This window comes from Nicotiana tomentosiformis, chromosome 3, assembly GCF_000390325.3.
Source record: "Nicotiana tomentosiformis chromosome 3, ASM39032v3, whole genome shotgun sequence".
In the NCBI taxonomy this organism is placed as follows: Eukaryota; Viridiplantae; Streptophyta; class Magnoliopsida; order Solanales; family Solanaceae; genus Nicotiana; species Nicotiana tomentosiformis.
In genome coordinates this window covers 53,682,976-53,703,956 of record NC_090814.1, presented here as the reverse complement: position 1 = coordinate 53,703,956, position 20,981 = coordinate 53,682,976, and the positions used below count along the sequence as shown (strand labels likewise).

Sequence of the window (20,981 nt, the reverse complement as noted above, 5' to 3'; positions counted from 1 at the left end):
GGTTGCCAACAGAAACTACCCAATTCCATTTTTATCAACTGAACTTTTCGTTATCGCTATTGATGATGGTAATCTCAAAGTGTTGGACTCATCAAGGAACTCATATTTCTTAACACAAGTAGGCACAAGTGCATCTTCTTCACATAAAGCAAAGCTCTTGGATTCAGAAAACTTTGTTTAATTGATGATTTGTCAGGGAAGCCACTATGGCAAAGTTTTGATGAACCCACTGATACCTTCCTTCCTGGTATGAGGATGGACGATGGGAAGTTCAAGTTGACTGCTTAGAATATTATCCAAAAGGACCCAAGCACTAAAGTGCATCCTCTAGGAGTTGAAGTTCAGCAAATACTAAACAAACTTCAGCTCCTAAAATGCTGAAGTTCAGTAGATACTAAACAAACTTTAGCTCCTAGAATGCTGAAGTTCAGCAATTACAAAACAAAAATTTCAGCCAAAATTGCTGAAGTTCAGCAATTATTAAACTGAAGTGCATCCTCTAGGAGCTGAAGTTCAGCAAATACTAAATAAATTTCAGCTCCTGAAATGCTAAAATTCAGCAGATACTAAACAAACTTTAGCTCCTAGAATGTTGAAGTTCAGCAATTACAAAATAAAAATTTCAGCCAAAAATGCTGAAGTTCAGCAATTATTGAACTGAAGTGCATCCTCTAGGAACTGAAATTCAGCAAATACTAAATAAACTTCAGCTCCTAAAATGTTGAAGTACAGCAGATACTAAACAAACTTTAGCTCCTAGAATGTTGAAGTTCAGTAATTACAAAACAAAAATTTCAGCCAAAATTGCTGAAGTTCAGCAATTATTGAACTGAAGTTTTCCATTGTACTATGAACTGAAGTTTGTGCGATTGCCTTTGCAAGTCAGGCCAAACTTCATGCAAAAATATCTGAAGTTTTGCTTTGATAAGTCTATATTTCAAGCAAAACATTCTGAAGTTCAAACTTCAGATATAATTTTTTGCTACTTCAGGCCCGTATGCCTGAAATTACCCGAAAAGTGGGTATGCTTACAATTTTTTTTGCAAAGCGGGTATAGGTTAAAATGTGACCCAAAAACTGGGTATAGATGCAAATCCCCTAGTTTAGTAAATACCCATCGCATGGAAAATAATTACCTGCCCCTACCCATACCGTTTTCCCCTACCCATTTTTTTTTTCAACCCAGCCAAATGACTAAGCTATTAAATTGCCAATTCAAGCCAAGCCAAATTAAGTCAAGTCAAGTCAAACCAAGCCAAGTCAATTCAAGCCAAGCCGAACCAAGTCAAGCCAAGCCGAACCAAGCTAAGCCAAGCCAAATGGGTAAAAAAAAATTGGGATGGGTGGGTAGGTAGGTTAGGCAATTAATTTTAATTGGGTAGGTATATATTGTAAATAATTTTCAAATGGATAAAGAAGGGTAATTATTTTAAGCTCGATAGGTATTTTGCATAAATTGCTCTATTTTCCATATTTGAAGGCTCGAATCTTTTTCTCTTTGTTTTTCTGGCCGATGGCTCCCACAAGAGTAGCCAAAATAGAATTTAGGTGGCATTTTTTGGCAAAACTTGAAACGAACGGCGCAAATTTTTTTCGAGTGCCTCCAACAAGTAACAAAAAGCACGAAACATGACAATTAAAAGTAGAAGACAAACTTAATTGGAACGGAATTGAAAAGATTATCAACCTCTGCATCAAAGAGTAGTTTGTCAACTTAGGGTAATAACTTATTCACACCGGTTATTTATATTAAAACTAGTAGATTCACTTAATCATGGTTAATTCCATGTATTTCCACATCAGTGAATCACTCAACCACACTTGATATGATTTGGTGTAAAAATTTTGTCCGTCAACTTAGTCCAATCAAACGTCATTACGCACCACTTCGTAGTGATAAAGAGTCTTTCCAAAATCCTTTATTTTAGACCAAAATAAATCTTCCTGTCTCTCATTTCCGTTGAAGTCAAGGTGGCACTGAACAACAATCACTAACATTGCTCAGTTTTAAGAAAAAATCCTTAAACACGAAATAGCACACTGTCTTTCTTAACGTTATTACTAATATTACTTTGGCTTCTAAACCGAAACTTTATGAAACTTACTCATAATTAATGATAGGTATTGAACCAAAGAATTATACTCGTGATGTTGACCAACGATCATGACAGAGAACTATAAAACAACCAAACAACCATGACATTATTCAGTTTTAAATATATTTCCTCAAACACGAATTTGTGCACTTCTCATTCCTGATGTTATTAGTTTGACTTCCAAAACGAAACAATGCAAAACTTTACTCAACGTCTATGGTAGGTATTCAACCAAAAAATGTAGTCGTCATAATGACCAATGATCAATTTATGTATGACTAGGCTAATGTCGATTGGGCGGTTGAAAATTGAATTTATTCATACGTAAATTGATCAATTTTTATCATTTCGACACTTAGTTATCTGATGACAATTGGTCAAAATTAATCGTAAAAGATCACCATTATTTCAAATAAAACTGCAAATCAAAGTTTTAGAGATGATATTCGAACTTATGAATAGTTCATGAACCTCCCAATGCCGTTTCCTTCTTTTTCCCTGTAAACAGCAGCAGCACCAGCGAGAACCACTGCCCTATAAACCAATACATACTCTCTCTTCACCTAGTTTTAAGCCAAAAATATAATATAACTAGAATAAAAAAGGAAAAGAAATCGGTGCTTCTTGCTTAATCCAAAAAAGGAAAAGGAAAAGGAAAAAAAAACAAAAGAACAAAATCAGAATAAGTCATTAATTGGAAAAGAATTAACCTTCATTTACGAATGAATGATGCTATAACAGTGCCGGTAGTTATCCCAACTATACAGCGCGTAACCACATAATCAGAAGAACAGAGGCAAGTAAGCACTCTACAAGTAAGGAATCTAAGAAGCTCGGCAAGAGGGAGCATACAACTCCTCTATAACTTACCAATTTTTCTCAGTTTTTCTTGAGCTTCCTGTCCTTTCTTTTTAGAGTATCGAGTAAGCTCGGATCACCTCAACAATGGGTGCCCGGCACAATGGACACTTCCCTCCACCTCGGACCAATTCATTTGCACATGTGGAGCAAGTGCACATGTGCCCACATCTGCCAAAATACAAAGAAAGCATTAACTATCAAAAGATCTTGAACACAACGTTGTTATATCACTCAATAAGACTCATTAATTGTACTTTTTAAAGTAGTTGCTGCAAGGTACATGAAACTGCATAACAAAAAATTTACCTGTACAACAAGGCATCAATGTGATTATCACAACAAATACAGCAAGTACCCTTTTTCACGTGGCCCCATTTAGATCCATCAGCTGAAGTCTCAGCAATTCCTGTGATAAATTTGCAGGTAAAAACCCAATCAGAAGAAATTAACTGATGTTGAAGAGAAACAGATAAATGGGTTAGAGGAGGTACGACAATCATAAGAGCTTCAATGTTTTATCGTATGCCGTAGATGAGAGACAGACCTTGTCCGCCAGCTGATCTATTCAAAGCAGCTGAAACTTCCTGTCTGACAGAACGTTGCAACTCCAGTTGCATATCCATGCAGGCCTCCAACATCTTTTGCATGTGATTCATACCTTGCTGTAGTCTTCCCATGTCCGCTCTAAGATCATTCATCGCCTCCCACTCCTGCTCCAGAACAGAATGCGCTCAATTCCGGATAAAGCAGCATAAATATACTGAAATCATTCTTTTATGGAACATATAAAGACCGTGGGACAATTTGATAGGATGTAACTACTATAGATACTGTAATGAACAGAATATTATTCTGTTCATATTGGAGACATACTAAATTAGATGCTTTTCTTACCAGCATATAAAGAATGTAAGATTCTAAGTTGTGAAAGGATGTAGGAAGGGAAGCATAGCCTTAAGGTATCACTATCAACTGGAAAAATTATCAGGACATCTAACAATAGCTTCTAGGAAGGGCTGGTAAGCTTACAAGTTCAGAACGATGCACAGTGTGACGTGGCCAAGCAGACTGGTGCACATCCTGATGCCAAAGTGGTTGTGGAGGAGGTTCAGGAGGAGATGGTCGCACAAGTGAAGGCCTGCTAATTCCTTCCGGTTGAGCAACATTTCTCTCATCATTCTGTAGGTCCTGATCTCTTTCGGGTGAACTTGGAATAGGCAAGTTCCTATGCATATCCCACTCAATTGGAGTGCGGCCTTGCCTTTCTACATATGACTGAATTAAATGATCTAAACTTTCGCGGAAGCCACTGCGAAGAAGATTGGAAACACTCCTCCTACCAGACAAAGAATCTCAACAAATAAAGAACAAGAAGACCTCATAAGCACAGATGGGAAAACAGAATGACACATGCATTTTACCTGCTAAGAAGCTCCCTGAGTTCCATACTATACACATTATCATCATCGGGCGGATGGAATCTACTAACTCTCCTATAAGGGACAGAACGCCGCATTCTAGGAGGATCAGAAGGCCCTTCTGACCAATTCTCCACAGCTTCTCGTGACCCATCCTCATGCCAAACCTCATGATTTTCTGGTAAACGGAGTTCATCTCTGTTCACTTCACCTGTTGTTTCAGGGGGCCAAGCAATTGGTTGATTTTGTGGCCAATTCCCACTTGTATTCTCCATAGTTCCACGAGTCCGTTCATTAGAAGTTGCACCGCGGTGATTTCCTCCCTCAGCTTCAACAACAGGTTCCACTTGACGCCTTCCTTGGTTAGGAGATGCTAGCTGATTTGTAGCCTGACCAGCTGTAGTGGAATCAACATTCTCTCTGTGATCAGGCAACTGATGAGTACTCCGTTCCTGTTCCCTAGACTGCAGCTGCTCAAGATTTTCGTTTTGTACCTCCTGTGAAGGATTTGTACGAGTCTGGTTATTTCTCAAACCACCGTTGCCACTGTTAGATGAAGATTCAGAATTGCTGCTTACTTGACCACGTACAATGTTTTCTAATCTGGAGCGGAATCCTTCCCTGGTTGAGATAAAAGAACAAGAAGTCATGCATTAACACAATAAAAGTTATCATTTTGCAAAAATAGCTATAAATGCAGATTCTTTCACAAAAGTACAGAAAGCTGAGAATCAGGGCAAAGTATGTCTGGGAAATGTAAAATCACTTAGGTAGCCATCTCATGCAAGGGATAAGATGAAGCAGGAAACACAAAGCAGAAAATCTTTTCAAAGATTAAAGCTCCATAATAAAGCAGAAAATGAAAATGTGGATTCTTTGTCTGCTTCTAGAAATTCCAAAAAGGAGAATTCACACTAAGCGGGCCATTTTTAAGATATGCATAATCAAATAATTACTAAACAATGTTACAAGCATCATATAAGAAAGAAAAAATACATTGTGGCATTCAAACTAAGATCTATAAAACATTACTATCAAACTAAAGGTGGTTTCGTCGAAGCTACTTTATCCTCTAGTTCATTTTATTTTCACAAAAGGTCCGCATTCAATTACCTCAACTCCCTTTTAGCCACAGTTAACATGCCTAATTTGAGATCAATCCGCCTGAGTTCTTAATGAGTGAAAGACCGCAATAATCTCTTTGATAGCTTATACAGTACTACAACATATAAATAAAAAATAAAAAAGGAAGAACACAATACATTCTGAAATCTCAGATATCATAACAAAAAGATCTCCTATTGAAGTGGTTCTGGAGATTTAATCTTAAAGAAGGTTCTCTCTGGAAGATGGTGGTAACCAAGAAGTATGGGATGGACAATAATTGGTGCAATAAAACAAACAAGTCGACTTATGGAGTAAGTGTATGGAAGTACATTAGAAGTCTGGGGGATGACTTCAGGTGCAATACCTTGGTGAGAAATATTGAGTAACTGCTATAATGCTGGACTAGCAAGGACATTGGGAAAGGGAAGCGGAAGATATGGGAGACCATTCCTGCATGTCTGGTGGGTGATTTGGAGGTAGAGGAACCAAAGATGTTTCTTGAAAACAAATATGACAACATTTATATTCTGTAATACAGATGTATTCCCTTTTTTGGGGTTTTGGTGTAGGCTAGAAGATGTTAATACAGTTGATAAGATGAAAGATTTTCTCAGCTTCCTACAGTAATTGTAAGAGAACTGAATAGTGTATAATTTTGGCACAATCTTTGTGCTTCATGTATATAACCTTATGATTCTCAAAAAGAAGAATATAATATAAAAGGGGGTTCCTTCATAAATCTTCACTTTTCAGAAAATCCAACATTATTAAGCATGGTTGCATTGCCATTTTTTCCTTTCTGTTTGTTGTTTTGTGTGTGTGTGTGTGTGTGGGGGGGGGGGGGGGGGGATGGGGGATGTTAAGATTTGTTAAGATAGATACACGAAACAGATACTGAACTGAAATTACTCTATAGCCTCACATGCACAATTTGTACTTAAAAGTGTCAATTATAGACAGAAGAGAAAGAGAACTCAAGAAAATATACGGCCAACAGAAAAGGAGAAAAGAACTGAAATGTGCAGAGAGACCAAGAGACCAATTCACAAGCAGCTTTTAGGGGAAAACAACCAAAGTAATCCTTATAAACAAATAACGACCATACTTGAACACATCTATAGGCCTGTACTGCAGTATTTTTGAGTTCTAAGCGATCTTAGACACAACAGTTCAATGACATTAGTCAAGCAATAAAATTTAATAGCCAAATAACTCAACTTGAATTCAGATGAGAATAGTAAGATCACCTAACGTGTCCCCAAATACACCACATGAGATGTTTAGCCAAAACGGATAAGTGTTTTTGAGCAGCAGTAGAAGCAGTTTTCTGCTTTTGGAAAGAAGCTGCAAATTCTAGCTTTTTTAAAAAAGCAGAAGCAGAAAATTAATTTTTTTTCAAGACAAAAATATCCTTACCATGAATTTATATTTTCCAAATTATCCCTCATTAATTTAACCTTTTTCTTTTCTTTTTTTTTTTGTTTCTACCATCCCTTTCTTCTCTTTTTTATTTCGGCGTATTTTTGTTCTCCTTCTACTATCCTCTTTGGAATAGTCCTTCTACTATAAATAAATCTCTTTCTTTTTTATTCTGTTGTTTCTTCTTTTCTTCGTCTCCTATTCCTCTTTGAAATAATTTACAAGGCTAATCACTAGATTCAAACATTCGCTTCACAAGATATGATTTTTGTTTTTCTTTTGTATATTATATGATCTCTTGTTTGTAGTTTTATTTCTATTTCTTTTTGGCATGCATGCATATATTATAATTGAAAAAATGCAATACTTCCTAATAGATAAAAAAATTATATTTATTTAAATAAAAATAAAAAATTAATTAAATTCTTTTACAATAAATATTTTAAAAAGTTCTCTTTTAATTTATACTAATTGTAAAATTAATATTGATATTGTCCTTTTTTTGTAATTTGATACTCAAAACTCAAAAGTACTTTTTGAAGGGATTCGCCAAACACAATTTGCTTATTAAATATAGCAAAAAACACTTCTTAAATAAATTGGCCAAACACAAACTGCTACTCTCAAAAAATACTTATTCGAAAAGCACTTTTGAACAAAGTACTTCTCAAAATAAGTAGCTTTTGGCAGCTTGGCCAAACGGGCTCTTAGCCTTGGCTATCAACAAACTGGATGATAGCACAAAAACCTAGTTGGTAATGCTGGAACCTTAATAAGTTACTATGATATGATCATACTTGAGGGTACTATCCATCATTTTATAAACACATGAATCATTCTGACAGCTGCAGAAGTTAATTGGACCAGATGTTACTGCCCTACAGCAAAACTGAAAGAGTATGCAGCACGGGAAAAGACATTTGATAACTTATTACATAGGACAAGCTTCAACAAGTAATAAATTTCAATTATTGAGACAAATCCTGCAGCAAAACACAACTAAACCAGGCCATATACCTGAGCCCAGAGACAGTGTGGCGTTGCCTAAGCTGAACTAATTCGTTTGCTGCCATTGAAGGTGGTCTCTCTTCCTCAGCAGGCACTTCATTTCTCAAGAACCTTCCTCTGAGTAGTGACTGTAAAAGGGTATAAAATGAGATACCTAAGCAAGTAAGCAACAACTCTAGAAAAAATTAGCTGACAGTCAGTTCAAAGACACCTCCAGTACAGCCGGCAACACTCAAACAGGCTAGTTGTATCTACCTCTAATAGGAACAAAGTAAAACCAAGCACATTTCAAGACAGTGAATATCTTTGTAATTTCAATTCTCAACTTCAAAATGTCAAACTTCACAATTAACAAAGGACAAACAACATAATGCACAAATGGACAATTAAATCATGAGTTCTATTGAGGATTCCGTAAGTAAAATAGAAGATGAAAACTGGATGAAGAATAAAGGGATAAAGATTAGAAACTAACCTGAATCCTACTGCGATGGGCAAAATCAGAAACTGCACGATGCTCTAAAAGACCCTGAAGCTCCCCCTGTCTTTCCCTTTCAATCCTCAAAAGCAAATCAAGTAAAGCTTGCCTTCCACGCAGCCTCAGCATGTCTCTTCTTACATGCTCTGGCTGGCCTTCCTCATGGTCAACAGCGGACCCATCACGAACACGATCAACTTGAGCACTAAGCCCACTGGATTGTTCTTCCCTTCTGCCACCACGAGCTCCTCTTTGTTGACTAGTCATTTGGACCCACTCCCTCACAATTCTTACCCTTTCACGCTCTGTCTCCCCCAGCCATTCGCCTCTTGGGCCACCGTTCCTCTGGGAGACATTAGATGAATGGTCACTGACCCCGCTCTCCATCCATCCACGAACGATTTGCCTCACCCTCTCCCTCTCAACTTCCCCTAGGTCAGGAGACTGTTCACGGCTGGAGTTTTCATGCTCGCTGTTCTCAATCTGTGGTCCAATCACATCAGGAGACCAAGTACCATATTCATTCTCACTCTCATTAGCATCCACCAAACTACCATGGTTCTCACTCTCCCGGCTTTCTGAAATACTAGTACTAGAAATATTGGTACTAGAATCCACACTCCTCTGTTGTGTCAGTCTTTCCCTCACCCTATCTCGGGCACGATTCAGTATATGCTCATCCTCCAACTCCCGCCACATTTGCAAGATGGTCGAAGCTCTACTGCTCCTCTCAGCATCACCCTGATGCCTTGAACTAGGAGATCGTGATTCTCTCAAGAACGAAGAATCAAGCGTCGATACAGTATGCAAACCAGAAAGTGTCATCAACTCCGACTCACGATTCCTCCTCTCGATAGTGGTGATCATATCTTCTGCCTGTCTAGCAGCCCACCTACTCAAAATCCGTGAATGCCTCCTCCTAGCAGCAGAAGACTCAGCCAGGTCATCACCACCTTCAATTCCTGAACTCCTCCTTCTCCTTCTCACAAGACGATCATTGCTCTCATCGTCCTCGTCTTCAGTGTTGCGTGCTGAACTACAAGAAGCAAACGACATACACTCATCCAAGTGCCCGCGCATTATTAACTCCTCCCAACCCCTCTCAAATTCAGAGCTGGCATCATCCCCTGTGCTCTCGGGCTTCTGTTGCAGTTGTTGCTGAACATCAGTCATCCTTCAAACCCCACTACCCCCAACCTAAGACTCTTAACACATCATACAACAATGAAATTGCCCTAATTAAAACCCACCTAAATGCAGAACACACCATTTTTCCCCACCAAAATCATACAAATTCCTCCCAAGTAACTCCATCTACTAAACCCTAAACCTAATTTCACATCAAATTTCATTAAATCCATAGATGGCCAATGCCACGTTTGATAAATACCACAATCACCTGATCAAATTACACAGGTCAGACAAGTTATAAAAAATTCCAGATTTTATCACTGCAATGAAAATATATACACGCAAAAGACGAATTAAACATAATTCTATTACGAGATTAAATAAATTGAACTGGAAAGTGAAACAGTAGAGTGCAGAAGTAGCAAATGATTGCTAGGTCAAAAAGGGAAACGTACCAGTGAAGGTTGTTGCTTATGGCTGAAGAGTGTAAGAATCAAATAACAAGCTGATTGTAAGTCCACCATAGAATGCGTATTATGTTTATATAATGTAGTATTGTATAGGGGGAGAAACAGAAAAGATGAAAGAGAAGAGAAATGGTAAAAACAAAAGATGATCTGGGAAATTACGATATTGTTGAAAGATGGGGAGCTTTTGTGTTATTTTTTATTGTTTCAGAAAAGAAAGACCAAATGAGAGGAGCGGCGATATTATTATGAAGCTGACATGTCATCATTTATTTTATTTTATTTTTTTGTTGGCACTGTTCGCTTTTTCGCTTTTTATTTTTTTAGTCACACCCTCCAACTTTTTAAAATGGAAAGACTAATCACTAATCAGAGCAGTCAGCACGCAACTTTACTCGTTAATTTAACGACTAACAGTTACTCCTACTATAAGAGAAGATTGAAATAGAATTACCACCAAATTACTTTATTATTTTAATGTTATCCAACATTACCTACTGATTATTTCAGAATATTTCACTTTGTTCAAGTAACTCGGTATATGTGTACAAATTTTTTATGCACAATCAAACAAAAAAAAAGAGCTATAAACCTTTTTCTAGAATTTAAATATATTATGGAAAAACTTTGATGTTCAACGTTATATTTTCAAAAGGAATTGATGAAAAATATATAATATAAAATATCGGACTTTAATATTGTCATGACCCAAAATTTCATCACAGGCGTCGTGATGGAGAGACTAAGTAAGCCGATTATAATTATAATTTAAGCCAAAAAATTTTTTATTTCAATACAGGTGTCAAAACCAACAGCAGGGCAACAAGAACACCATTAATATTGCTCAACAAATAACGAATACAAGTACAATCAATTAATCAAGTCCTAACACATATTTCGTACATAAATAATCACCATGAATTAGTTAGAGGTAGTAGACATACCTATTGTAGATCAAATCTTGAAAGATAACTTTTGGGGTGTTCTTGAGATTTTGAAAAAATCATATGCAATCCCATCAAAACCTTGTTGTAACTAGTGATTGAGAAGTGAAATCATCATAAAACACACTTAAAAATTCACCTTAGGTGTGTATTGGAAGCCTTGACCAGATGGGTGATGGAGAGAAAGCCCTAGTATTGAAGAAATGACTTAGCCCCTCTCTCTATCCGTCATTGGGTTTATTTAATGAGCTCCTACGTGCGCGGCTGCGCACCCGGGCAAGTGGCCGCGCACCTAAGGCAGAAAGTCTCAAATATGCGCGGCCGCGCATCTGGGCGCGCATATGACATAGGTCCAGTACAATGGCCATAACTTTCTGTATACTTGTCCAAATGACAAACGGTTTAATGCGTTGGAAACTAGACTCAAATAGATTTGATTTGATAGGTTACACACCATATAACTCTTTATATCTTGAGAGTTATGCTCATTTGAAGTTAGGTCTTATGAGAACTTACTTGAAACTTTATCCCAGCATATAATTTCCAAGTTGACTTAGCCTTAGGGCTCTTCTTAGACCATAAACCATTCTTAATGCACCTAATACATATATTATCATGATCAACTAATATCATTCAAATTAATAGTCTTGTTCATACCCGAATTAATATAATTAGCATACGTCAAACTTCTTAATGGTCTTAAAACACTTAAAATTTTTTCGGGATGTTATAAATATTATGAATCTGAAGTTAGAAGAGATGCAAGAATAATTCCCCCAAAGTAAAAATAAGACGTGAGATATTAACAATTTAAAATAAGGACAAAAATTTATATAAGGAAAAGAATTTATTGATTTTAAAGTCCTAAATATTAAAACCTTTTACCTAGTTCAATAAGAAAATATTTAGTAACAAAAATTTTAGTTGATTTTAAAGTGATAGATATTAGGAAAGTTAATTAAATTACAACTCTAATGTGAAACCTATTTTTAAAGGGTAAAAAAGGCGATGATCAATTTAGTCATGTTAGTTAGATAATTATGTATTATAGTTTAAAAATATTTAATGTGATGGTATTTTACCGAACACTTATTTGTAGATAATATTTTTTGTATATATTTCCTTCTAATGTTTTGGTTGCTCTGCCATAACCAGAACTCTTGTTGTAAGTGCAATATATAGTTGTTCGTGTAAGAAAATATATTGCGGTAAATATACTCCAATATTTAGGATGTTTGTCCTTGTGCTTTATTTATTATAATTGCAAAACACAAAATATACTGAAAATTATTTTCACACAAATTTAAAAGGATATTCTTGAGTTTCGGAAGACGAAAGTTGAATTCGGGGAAAAATACATACTTAGAAGCACATTGACCAGTATCATTATGCATGTATGAAGTTGTTATCAAAACTTCTATATGTCATCCGTGTGCTATTATAAAAGCTATTTAAGTAGCATGATGGACATAGTTTTCTTCAAAATTAACTTCAAAATTAACCTATATGCAATGGAAGATCAATTTTAACTTAGTCTATTATATATACACGTAAAAAATAATGAGCGTGACAACTGTATGGTAGAAAGGCATTTGGTATTAAAGTATTTGCGTATTTTTCTTGGTAGTAATTATTGATATCATCTTCTGCTAAGTCAAAAAATGAAAAATATTTTATCTTTACCACAAAACTTTACAATCAACCTTTTATTTAGTTGATCAACATATTCATTTATGCTAACTAAGATAGTTCTTTCATTTCTATTATGTAATTTGCATAAATTATATTTTATTCTAATGATAAAAATATTTTCCTTATTAAATGCACTACTATTACCATTAGAGTTGATAACCATGTGTTCTAGAAGAACCAAATCATCTTTTATTGGATGCTCTTCTTTGTTTTCGACACGAATCAATAAGTCACTGAATGCTTGATCTATTCTTACTTTTATATTTCTTGTCAATTGAGTCTTTTTCATTTGAGGCCGTAAGTATAATTTTGGCAAACTAACTTTTACAATCTCTGCTTTTGTCGATTTTAGGACTACTGGTAGTACTTGACAAAAATCACCTCCCAAACCATTACTTTTTCACCAAACGGTTCAATGATATCCAATATATCTCTAAAACTCAGGGCAATTATTTCGATCGTTTTACACTTAGCCATAAGCGCTTCATCCCATATTATCAATTTTGTTTTTCTTATAAATTAGCATCATTGTTCTACTTTGATATATTTATGGTGGTTATTTTAGTTGTTTGAAAAGGTATATCAAATCTAAAGCAAGTTGTATGACCTCGTAATAAAATCGTTGTCGGTACACCACTTGTTGTTATTGCTAATAGTTTCATGCCTCTTGATATGATATTTGCAAGTAATGCATGACATAGTAATATTATTTCGATTTCACCGGAGACATCTACAAAGGATAATCCCGGCCCGCTATACTAGAGTCGACTTTTTATAATATAATCTTGAAAGCTTGTTCTTGTTCAAGATTTAGTTTTGATTGTGCTTCCTTAGACACTTGTATAACCTTTTGATTCTTAATATTATACTAACATTTTTTACTTTGTGTTCTAACTTTTTTAATCGCCAACACTCTTTTTATGGAATAAATTTATGTACCTTAAGATTTCTTTTAACTTGAAAAATAATTTTACTCATAAAGTAAAATTTATTTTATGTTGATTCAAATTCTTAATATTAGTTCATCTCTTGTTTTGAATATTTAATTATAATCATAATTTTATTCACCATAAATTTTATTTTCAAAGAGTAAACTAAAGAGGTAGCGAGACTAAGCGCAATTTCAGGAAGAGTTGGACCCTTGCCTCTAGGCTTCTGATCGACCTGACATTCCACTTTTAGATCTTTATGTTTGCGGAATCATTAGTGGGATTGATTCTTACCAACCATTTTTTTTCTCTTTCTCACACATTTATCTTAAATATTTTCTTAGCTTTTCTTTAATAATTGGGTATATTTTTCAATATTACACAAAAAATTGATAATAAAAAATATTACTTGGGTATGAAAGCAGTTCAAATATAATATAAAATACATTATCGTGGGGATATTTCTTTTTCAATTTCAACGCTTTATACAATCCATTTAATATTACTTTTAGTCTTTCTTGGTATGGGACTAATGTATTGCCAATACGGAGGATTCTTATGGAAATGATTTTATTAAACCTTACTACATTTTTAATAAGAATTTGGATAATTTTATTAATTTTAAACTCTTAAATATTAAAAAATATTAACATAGAAGGTATTGTAGTACAAAAAAATAGGTTATTACAGTTATGTCATTTTCCTATGAGTTCTTTTATTTGATATTTTAGGGCTATTTTGGTCTATCAATCTTGTATTCATACTTTTATAATAATATATGCTCTCATTTTTAAAATGAATTTGGAAATAGAATACATTCTCAAATTAAATTGTAATAGGGCAAAATAATACGTTTTCAAAGTAAATTAGTAATAGAAATATTTAAGAAGTATATCCTAAAAATAATAGGATTACATGACTAAAAATATGTCTCTATTCCGGAAGTGATTATACTAATAGGAATTTTAACGTGTTCATAAAGGTATTAAGTTTATATGTTAATATATAGTATTATATGTCTATGCCCGAAAGTAATTATACTAAAATCATTCCTAAAGATAATCATGAGATTCCTAACGTGTAATATTATATATCCTAAAACTAATAGGATTATAAGGCTAATGCCTAGAATTACGGTTATTTCCTTCTATTGTGAGTTATTATGCTTAATACTATACGGCTATTTTTATAAATCAACATTGTATTCATATTTTAATAATAATAATAATATAGATAGATAGATAGATTATTATTCTTTTTGTTTTACTTTTCTTTCTTTGTCATTCAAAATAGTGGGATCACATTACAACAGGTTAATTGTTTCACCTTTGCGCTGGTGAGGGACAAAGCAAGCATTAGAACAGGTAAAATTATGATAAAAGGACTTTTGATCTTATGATATCTAGAAAAGATTCTCTAAGATATCTTCTCTCTTTTTTTCTCAAAGTCAAGCAATTATTTTCTCAAAGCGTAAAAAAGATGTCATCATTGATTGCAATTGGCTACAAATTCATTACAAGTAATTATATATGTGAGTTACAAATGATGTGTGGTGCCAACTAAAAAAAAACAATTAAAGTTACACATTGGCTTAATTTGATTATGTTTAAGGTTGCAAAAGTTTTTTTCTTGCACACAAGATTTCCCTCCGAATAAGACATACTCATTTGGAGTAATTGAACTTGTCTTTAACTCAAGTCATAGCCAAAACTTATTATGGACACTGAATACCAATGAAGTAGATAAAAATCATAAAAGATTAAGATTTGAATCTCAAATTAGAAAATAGTCCAAAAGTTCCATATAAACAATAGAAATGTTCCCATATTTATACCACGCTTATTTTGGTCGAAATGCTCAATCGATTATCTTTGTCATTGCTGACTAAACTAAACAATAAAATGTATCAAAGAAGATAGGTGTAACCAATAAGTAACCCCACAAGAGAAAAACCATCTTTACATGATTATCTAATTTATTTGCATATGTCTATTACCCTAAAGACAAAAGCATTGGGATGTATCAGAAATAGGGGTTGTCATGTTAGGTTATATGTCGTGATTTATTCCTTTATATATGCACCTTCCATGCCCTTTGTCTCCCTCTGCCCCTCTCCTATCATTTGTCAAGAAATTAGCAAAACGCCATTTCCAAGAAGCCAAGAAATGGTGGCTTCTTTGGGAAACAAATCAGATTGAGTTTAATTTCTCTATACTGACTATACGTCGTAAAGAATATTTACACAATCAAATCACTTATAAAATACGTACTCTTAATTACAAGTAAATACTTTTAATAAATAATAATTGATAACCTGATAAAAATAGTAATTAACTTGCTTTCATATGTTAAATTAAGTTGTTAGCATAAAAGTTTTATATATACAGCGTCAATCTATATATAGCTTTAAAAGTTAAATCCATTAACAAAATGCCATCCCCAAGAAGCCAAGGAATGGTGTCTTCTTTGGGGGAACAAATCACGCTGAGTTTTGCATGTCAATGCTGGAAATTAGGTTTTGGGAACATGGAAGTCACTTGTGATATGAGAATCCTTGAAACTTCCCCTTACCCTAAATTAGGAGGGGGCCATGGGAGGGTGGATATATTGTATTGTATATTAAGAGTATTTAGTAAATGTCTAGTACTGGGGGAAGGAATGCGTGTTAGTCTTTTTTATCTAAAGTCGAATGTGATTGAGCACTCATCTCTGTGTACTTTTATTTCTTGGGATCTTGGGAGAACATCCAGGGAAATGGAGACAAAATATCTTTTGGCAATTGTTACTTTCATATGGATACATCATGTGGCGGAGTCAGAATTTTCGTTAAGAATGTTAAAATATATAAAAATAAATATACCAGAAAATTAAGGGAAGTCAATACATAAGATATATACATATAATTTATTTTTCTACCTAGCTAGATAGTGTCTTTTTCCTACGAAGGGTGTCGTTCGACATTTGACACCCCTTCCTATAAGGTGGCTCCGCCACTGGGTGCATCACATCTTACAAAAGAAGCACTATTTAAAATATTTTTGTAATGACTCAACCGGTCAGTTTGAGCATATACATTCCGTTCAGCTATTTGAAGTCTTGAGCAGCATCGTGTGATATATTATGACTTGTGTGAATCATCGGTTTAGTTTTCACGTTATTCGGAATTAATTTGAAAGAATGAATTTCATGATTGAAGCTTTAGAGTTGGAAGAGTTGACCAAGTTTGACTTTTAGAATTTGACTATGGATTGGAGTTTTGATTGTTCCGTTAGGTCTAGATGGTGATTTTAGACTCGGGCGTAAGCCCGGATTCGCATTTGGATATTTCTAGAAATTTCACCGCTAATTGGCGAAAGTTGAAAATTTGAAGATTTGGAAAGTTCATAAGTTTGTCCGAGAGTTGACTTTGAGGATATCGGATTCAGATTGTGGTTTCGGGAATTGGAATAGCTTTGTTATGTCATTTGAAACTTGTGTGCAAAATTTGAGCTCATTCCGGGTTGATTTGATATGTTTCGGCACGAATTTTGGAAGTTAAAAGATTCAAAGTTTGTTAAGTTCTATTTGAGGAGCGATTCCTGATTTTGATGTTGTTATGCGTGATTTGAGGCCTCGAGTAGGTTCATGTTATGTGATGGGACTTGTTGGAATGTTAGGACGTGGTCACGAGGGGCTCGGGCGTGTTTCGAATCGATTTCGGACCATTTCTTCTTCATATTGCATTGCTGGTTTCTGCTAAAGTCTGGTGCACCAAAGTGTTCTTCGCGATCGCGGATTAGGAGATGCGATCGCGTAGAGGAAAGATTTGAGCTGGGCAGTTTCTTAATCGCGATCGCGATTTGATGGATGCAATCGCATAGCTTAGTGTGGATATTGTATGCGTTCGCATAATGGAGGCTGTGTTCAGATAGTGTTGAGACTGGGCAGCTAGGAACTGGAATTTCTTCAACGCGTTCACGCGAAGTGTGGGAGCCTGTGTGCTTTGCATTCGCATGGTTTAATTTGCGATCGCGTAGAGTATTTGTGGAGGCAGTGTTATTTGTTCATCATGATCGCGATGATTTGTATGCGATCGCATAGTGTATTTCTGGGGCAGTCAATTTTCCTTCTTCGCGATTGCGATGGTATTTCCGTGACCGCGGTTCATTAATTCGTCTAGTAAATATAAAGTACTCTATTTGGGAGGTTTCGGCCATTTTATTATATCTAGAGCTATGGAGCTCGGATTGAAGCAATATTTGAGGCGATTTTCACCATATGGATTGGGGTAAGTGTTCTCTATTTGGTTTTGGTTATATTTTGTGAATCTATCTTCGTTTTTGGTAATTGGATTGTGAATTTTAAAGAGAAAAATTGGAGATTTTGTCTAAAGTTTCATAGAGTGAATTTTCGAGTTTTGAATATCGATTCGGAGTCGGATTTGAATGAAACTTGTATGGTTGAACTCGTAATTGAATGGGTTATCGTATTTTATAAGTTTTGTCGGATTCTGAGATGCGGGCTCGGGTTTGACTTTTTGGTTGACTTTGGGTGATTAAAGATTCGACCTTTATCGAATGGGTTTGATTCCTTTGGAATTATTTGGTGTTCTTGAGTTGCTTTTGATTAGTTTCGAGCCGTTCGGAGGTCGGTATGCGCAGGATAGCATTTCTAGAGTATTGTATGGCTTGCTCAGTATTGGATTTGGCTTGTTCGAGGTAAGTAATACTTCTAAACTTGGTATTAAGGTACGAACCCCTGAATCTACGTGATATGCATTTGGTGTTAAGGTGACACACATGCTAGGTGACAGGCGTGTGGGCGTGCACCGTGTGAATTATGACTCGATTGATTCTGTGGTACTATGTAGTGATCTAATCTTGTTTCTATTCATGAAATTTCTACGTGCTAGAGTAATTGAGGTGTGATCCATGTTAGAAACCATGTCTAGGCTATATGCTTATCCTGTTGGGACCCACTGAGGTCATTTCTGCTACTGAGTTATTTGCTTATATTGCAATTACATACTCAGTCATACTCATTCATTTACATATCATATCTCAGTCTCTGTTGCCATTATTGATATATCATATCATCATTTTTGGGCTGATTTTCATGACATTGTGAGACCGAGAGACTGGAGAGGTTGATGACTGAGTTGAGGCCTGAGAGCCGGATTGTGAGTGATATTGATGGGATCGAGTTGCACGTCACAATAGGTATTATTCATTCATGATGGAATCGGGTTGTACGTCGCAGCAGGCTTTATTGATTCATGCCATGATTGGCTTATTATAGCGCTTGGGCTGGATCTGCCCCTCCGGAGTCTGTACACCCACAGTGAGCGCAGTTGCTATTGATTCATTTGGGATGGATCTGTCATGAGCTGGATCTGCCCTGTACAGTGCTGAGTGATTGAGAGTGTTGAGGGTTGGATCTGACCTGGGATGGATCTGCCCTGTTCAGTGCTGAGTAACTGAGTGTGTCGAGTGATTGAGCGTGATGAGTGGGAAGTATGAGACAGTGAGATTGAGTACTCTGAGAGTGTGAGTACATGAGTTCATCACTGTGATACATTGCCTTTGACATGCATACATGACACACAGGCATAGAGGTGCATTTCCTCATACTACGTGGTTTTGGTGACATTCATGATTTCACGTGCACACTTATATGTAGGCGTAGAGAAGTACTTTCCTCATGCTACCTGATAATGAAACATCTTATTTATTGTTGAAAGGTTTTGAGAAATATTAGGGTTTTTCTGACTCACTCATATTTGGTGATTTCGGTGAAGGATTTGGGTTTTACTATTATACCTGAAAAGCATGACTATTTTTCCGTAACTGCTAACGAGTTGAGCATCTCATCTCTAAGTTATTTCTTTTATCACTTTTATTATATTATTATGAACTGGTGTTGGACTCCGACATTTGTCTCAGCTCGTCACTACTTTCAACCTAAGGTTAGGTCTGTTACTTATTGAGTACATGGGGTCAGTTGTACTCATACTACACTTCTGCACCTTGCATGCAGATTTTTGATGCTGATGTTGTTGTGTATGGCAGGAGCTGGCATTGAAGACGTACTTGTGTTCCGGTTATAGTTGCCTCTTGATCTTGGTAGCTTTAGAATTTTAATTTGTTCATATATATTTCAGACATATGATGTATTTATTTCATACCAGCTTTATAAACTCCAAATCTTAGAAGCTCATGATTCGTACTACCAGTCCTTGGGATTTTGTATAAAAGCTCAGTTATTTCATCATTATTGTCTCAGCAAAATTCATTAGAATTGGTTTATTGTTAATTGGCTTACCTAACGGGTTAGGTTAGGTGTCATCACGGCTAGTTGGATTTGGATGGTGACAGTTTTCTCCTTGTCTTTTTCTTTCTTTATTCTATTAGGTTTTCACTTTTTTCCATTAGCCAATAGCCAGGGTAGATGTGTGTGTTAAATGGCTGACGGACTGGTATGGACACAACTTCTGGTCCATGAATGTTAATTGGTACAAAGTTTTATTCGATTCCTTTTTCACTATTCTTCGACCTTTCTCGAGCTCTTTAGCTCTTTCTCCTCGTGCCGTTTTGTAGAAACAACATAAAATATGTGCTTATAAATTTTTCCTTATTTTGTATTTATCACGATTCAAAATTACGTGACCGGCACCCGATATACTACCTAACTAAGGTGGACCAACCCATACAAATACCCATCTATATGCCTAATAGATGCATGCAAAAGTCATTTTGAAAATACAATCATTTTAAATGATTAAGACCATACATGAAACATAATCCTTAAATCCACCATTTTCAATATTTGAAAATACATAAAAATAACAATATTTCTTTCATACATGCGATATGAATAATTCTCGGTTACAACCCAAAAAACTAATAATTGTCTATGGATCTCTATGGCACAAGGATAGAATAAATACACGGGACAAACTCCAACCAGAAGAAAATAAGATCAACACGACAACTACCATGAAATAGAAGTGGTGTCTTACTATATACCTTGGAAAGAGAGTCATCCTAGTCTCATCCGCTCATCACATGCCACATCTCATCCTGAAAACATGTAAAGAAAGCAGGACCCTGGAGAGGGGCTCCTGAGGGCCGAGTACACGACCACGGTACTCAATAAGTACCATAGACTCTCTCTAACTCGAGTTCCTGGGACAAGGCTTTACAAAACATATGCAACCAACATTATATATGAAGCGATAAACCATTACACAAGTTCATACTCTTTAGCATTTTGAATAAAAAGACTAGTAAAATGTAAATCATGATACAAACTTTTAAAATATTTATATTAACCCATGATTCTAATAAAATCATGCAAAACTATTTCAACTTTATTAAATCATTAAAATCACTTTCGGCTCTTTAAATCTATATATAACAAAATTATCTTTTACCTTTCACCGGTAGTATTATA

At 35.4% G+C, this 20,981-nt stretch overlaps 1 protein-coding gene across 4 annotated transcripts; it reads right to left on the bottom strand.

Moving 5' to 3' along the window:
* Positions 1-2,479: 2,479 nt before the first annotated feature.
* On the bottom strand, positions 2,480-10,177 carry LOC104100277 (uncharacterized). Of its 4 annotated transcripts, none has more exons than XM_070196969.1 (9): positions 9,974-10,177; positions 8,385-9,786; positions 7,919-8,037; positions 4,379-4,996; positions 3,987-4,293; positions 3,502-3,667; positions 3,264-3,363; positions 2,967-3,125; positions 2,480-2,659 (listed from the first exon to the last, which is right to left on the bottom strand). In XM_070196969.1, exons 2-8 carry the CDS (start codon positions 9,558-9,560, stop codon positions 3,008-3,010), a joined length of 2,604 nt encoding a protein of 867 aa, XP_070053070.1. In that variant the 5' UTR covers positions 9,561-9,786; positions 9,974-10,177; the 3' UTR covers positions 2,480-2,659; positions 2,967-3,007. The 4 variants fall into 4 exon arrangements, with proteins under 4 accessions (XP_070053070.1, XP_009605778.1, XP_009605781.1 ...); XM_009607483.4 differs by having other exon boundaries at positions 2,480-2,630; positions 9,974-10,176; XM_009607486.4 differs by lacking the exon at positions 2,480-2,659 and having other exon boundaries at positions 2,791-3,125; positions 4,379-4,872; positions 4,954-4,996.
* Between the last annotated feature and the right edge of the window lie 10,804 nt (positions 10,178-20,981).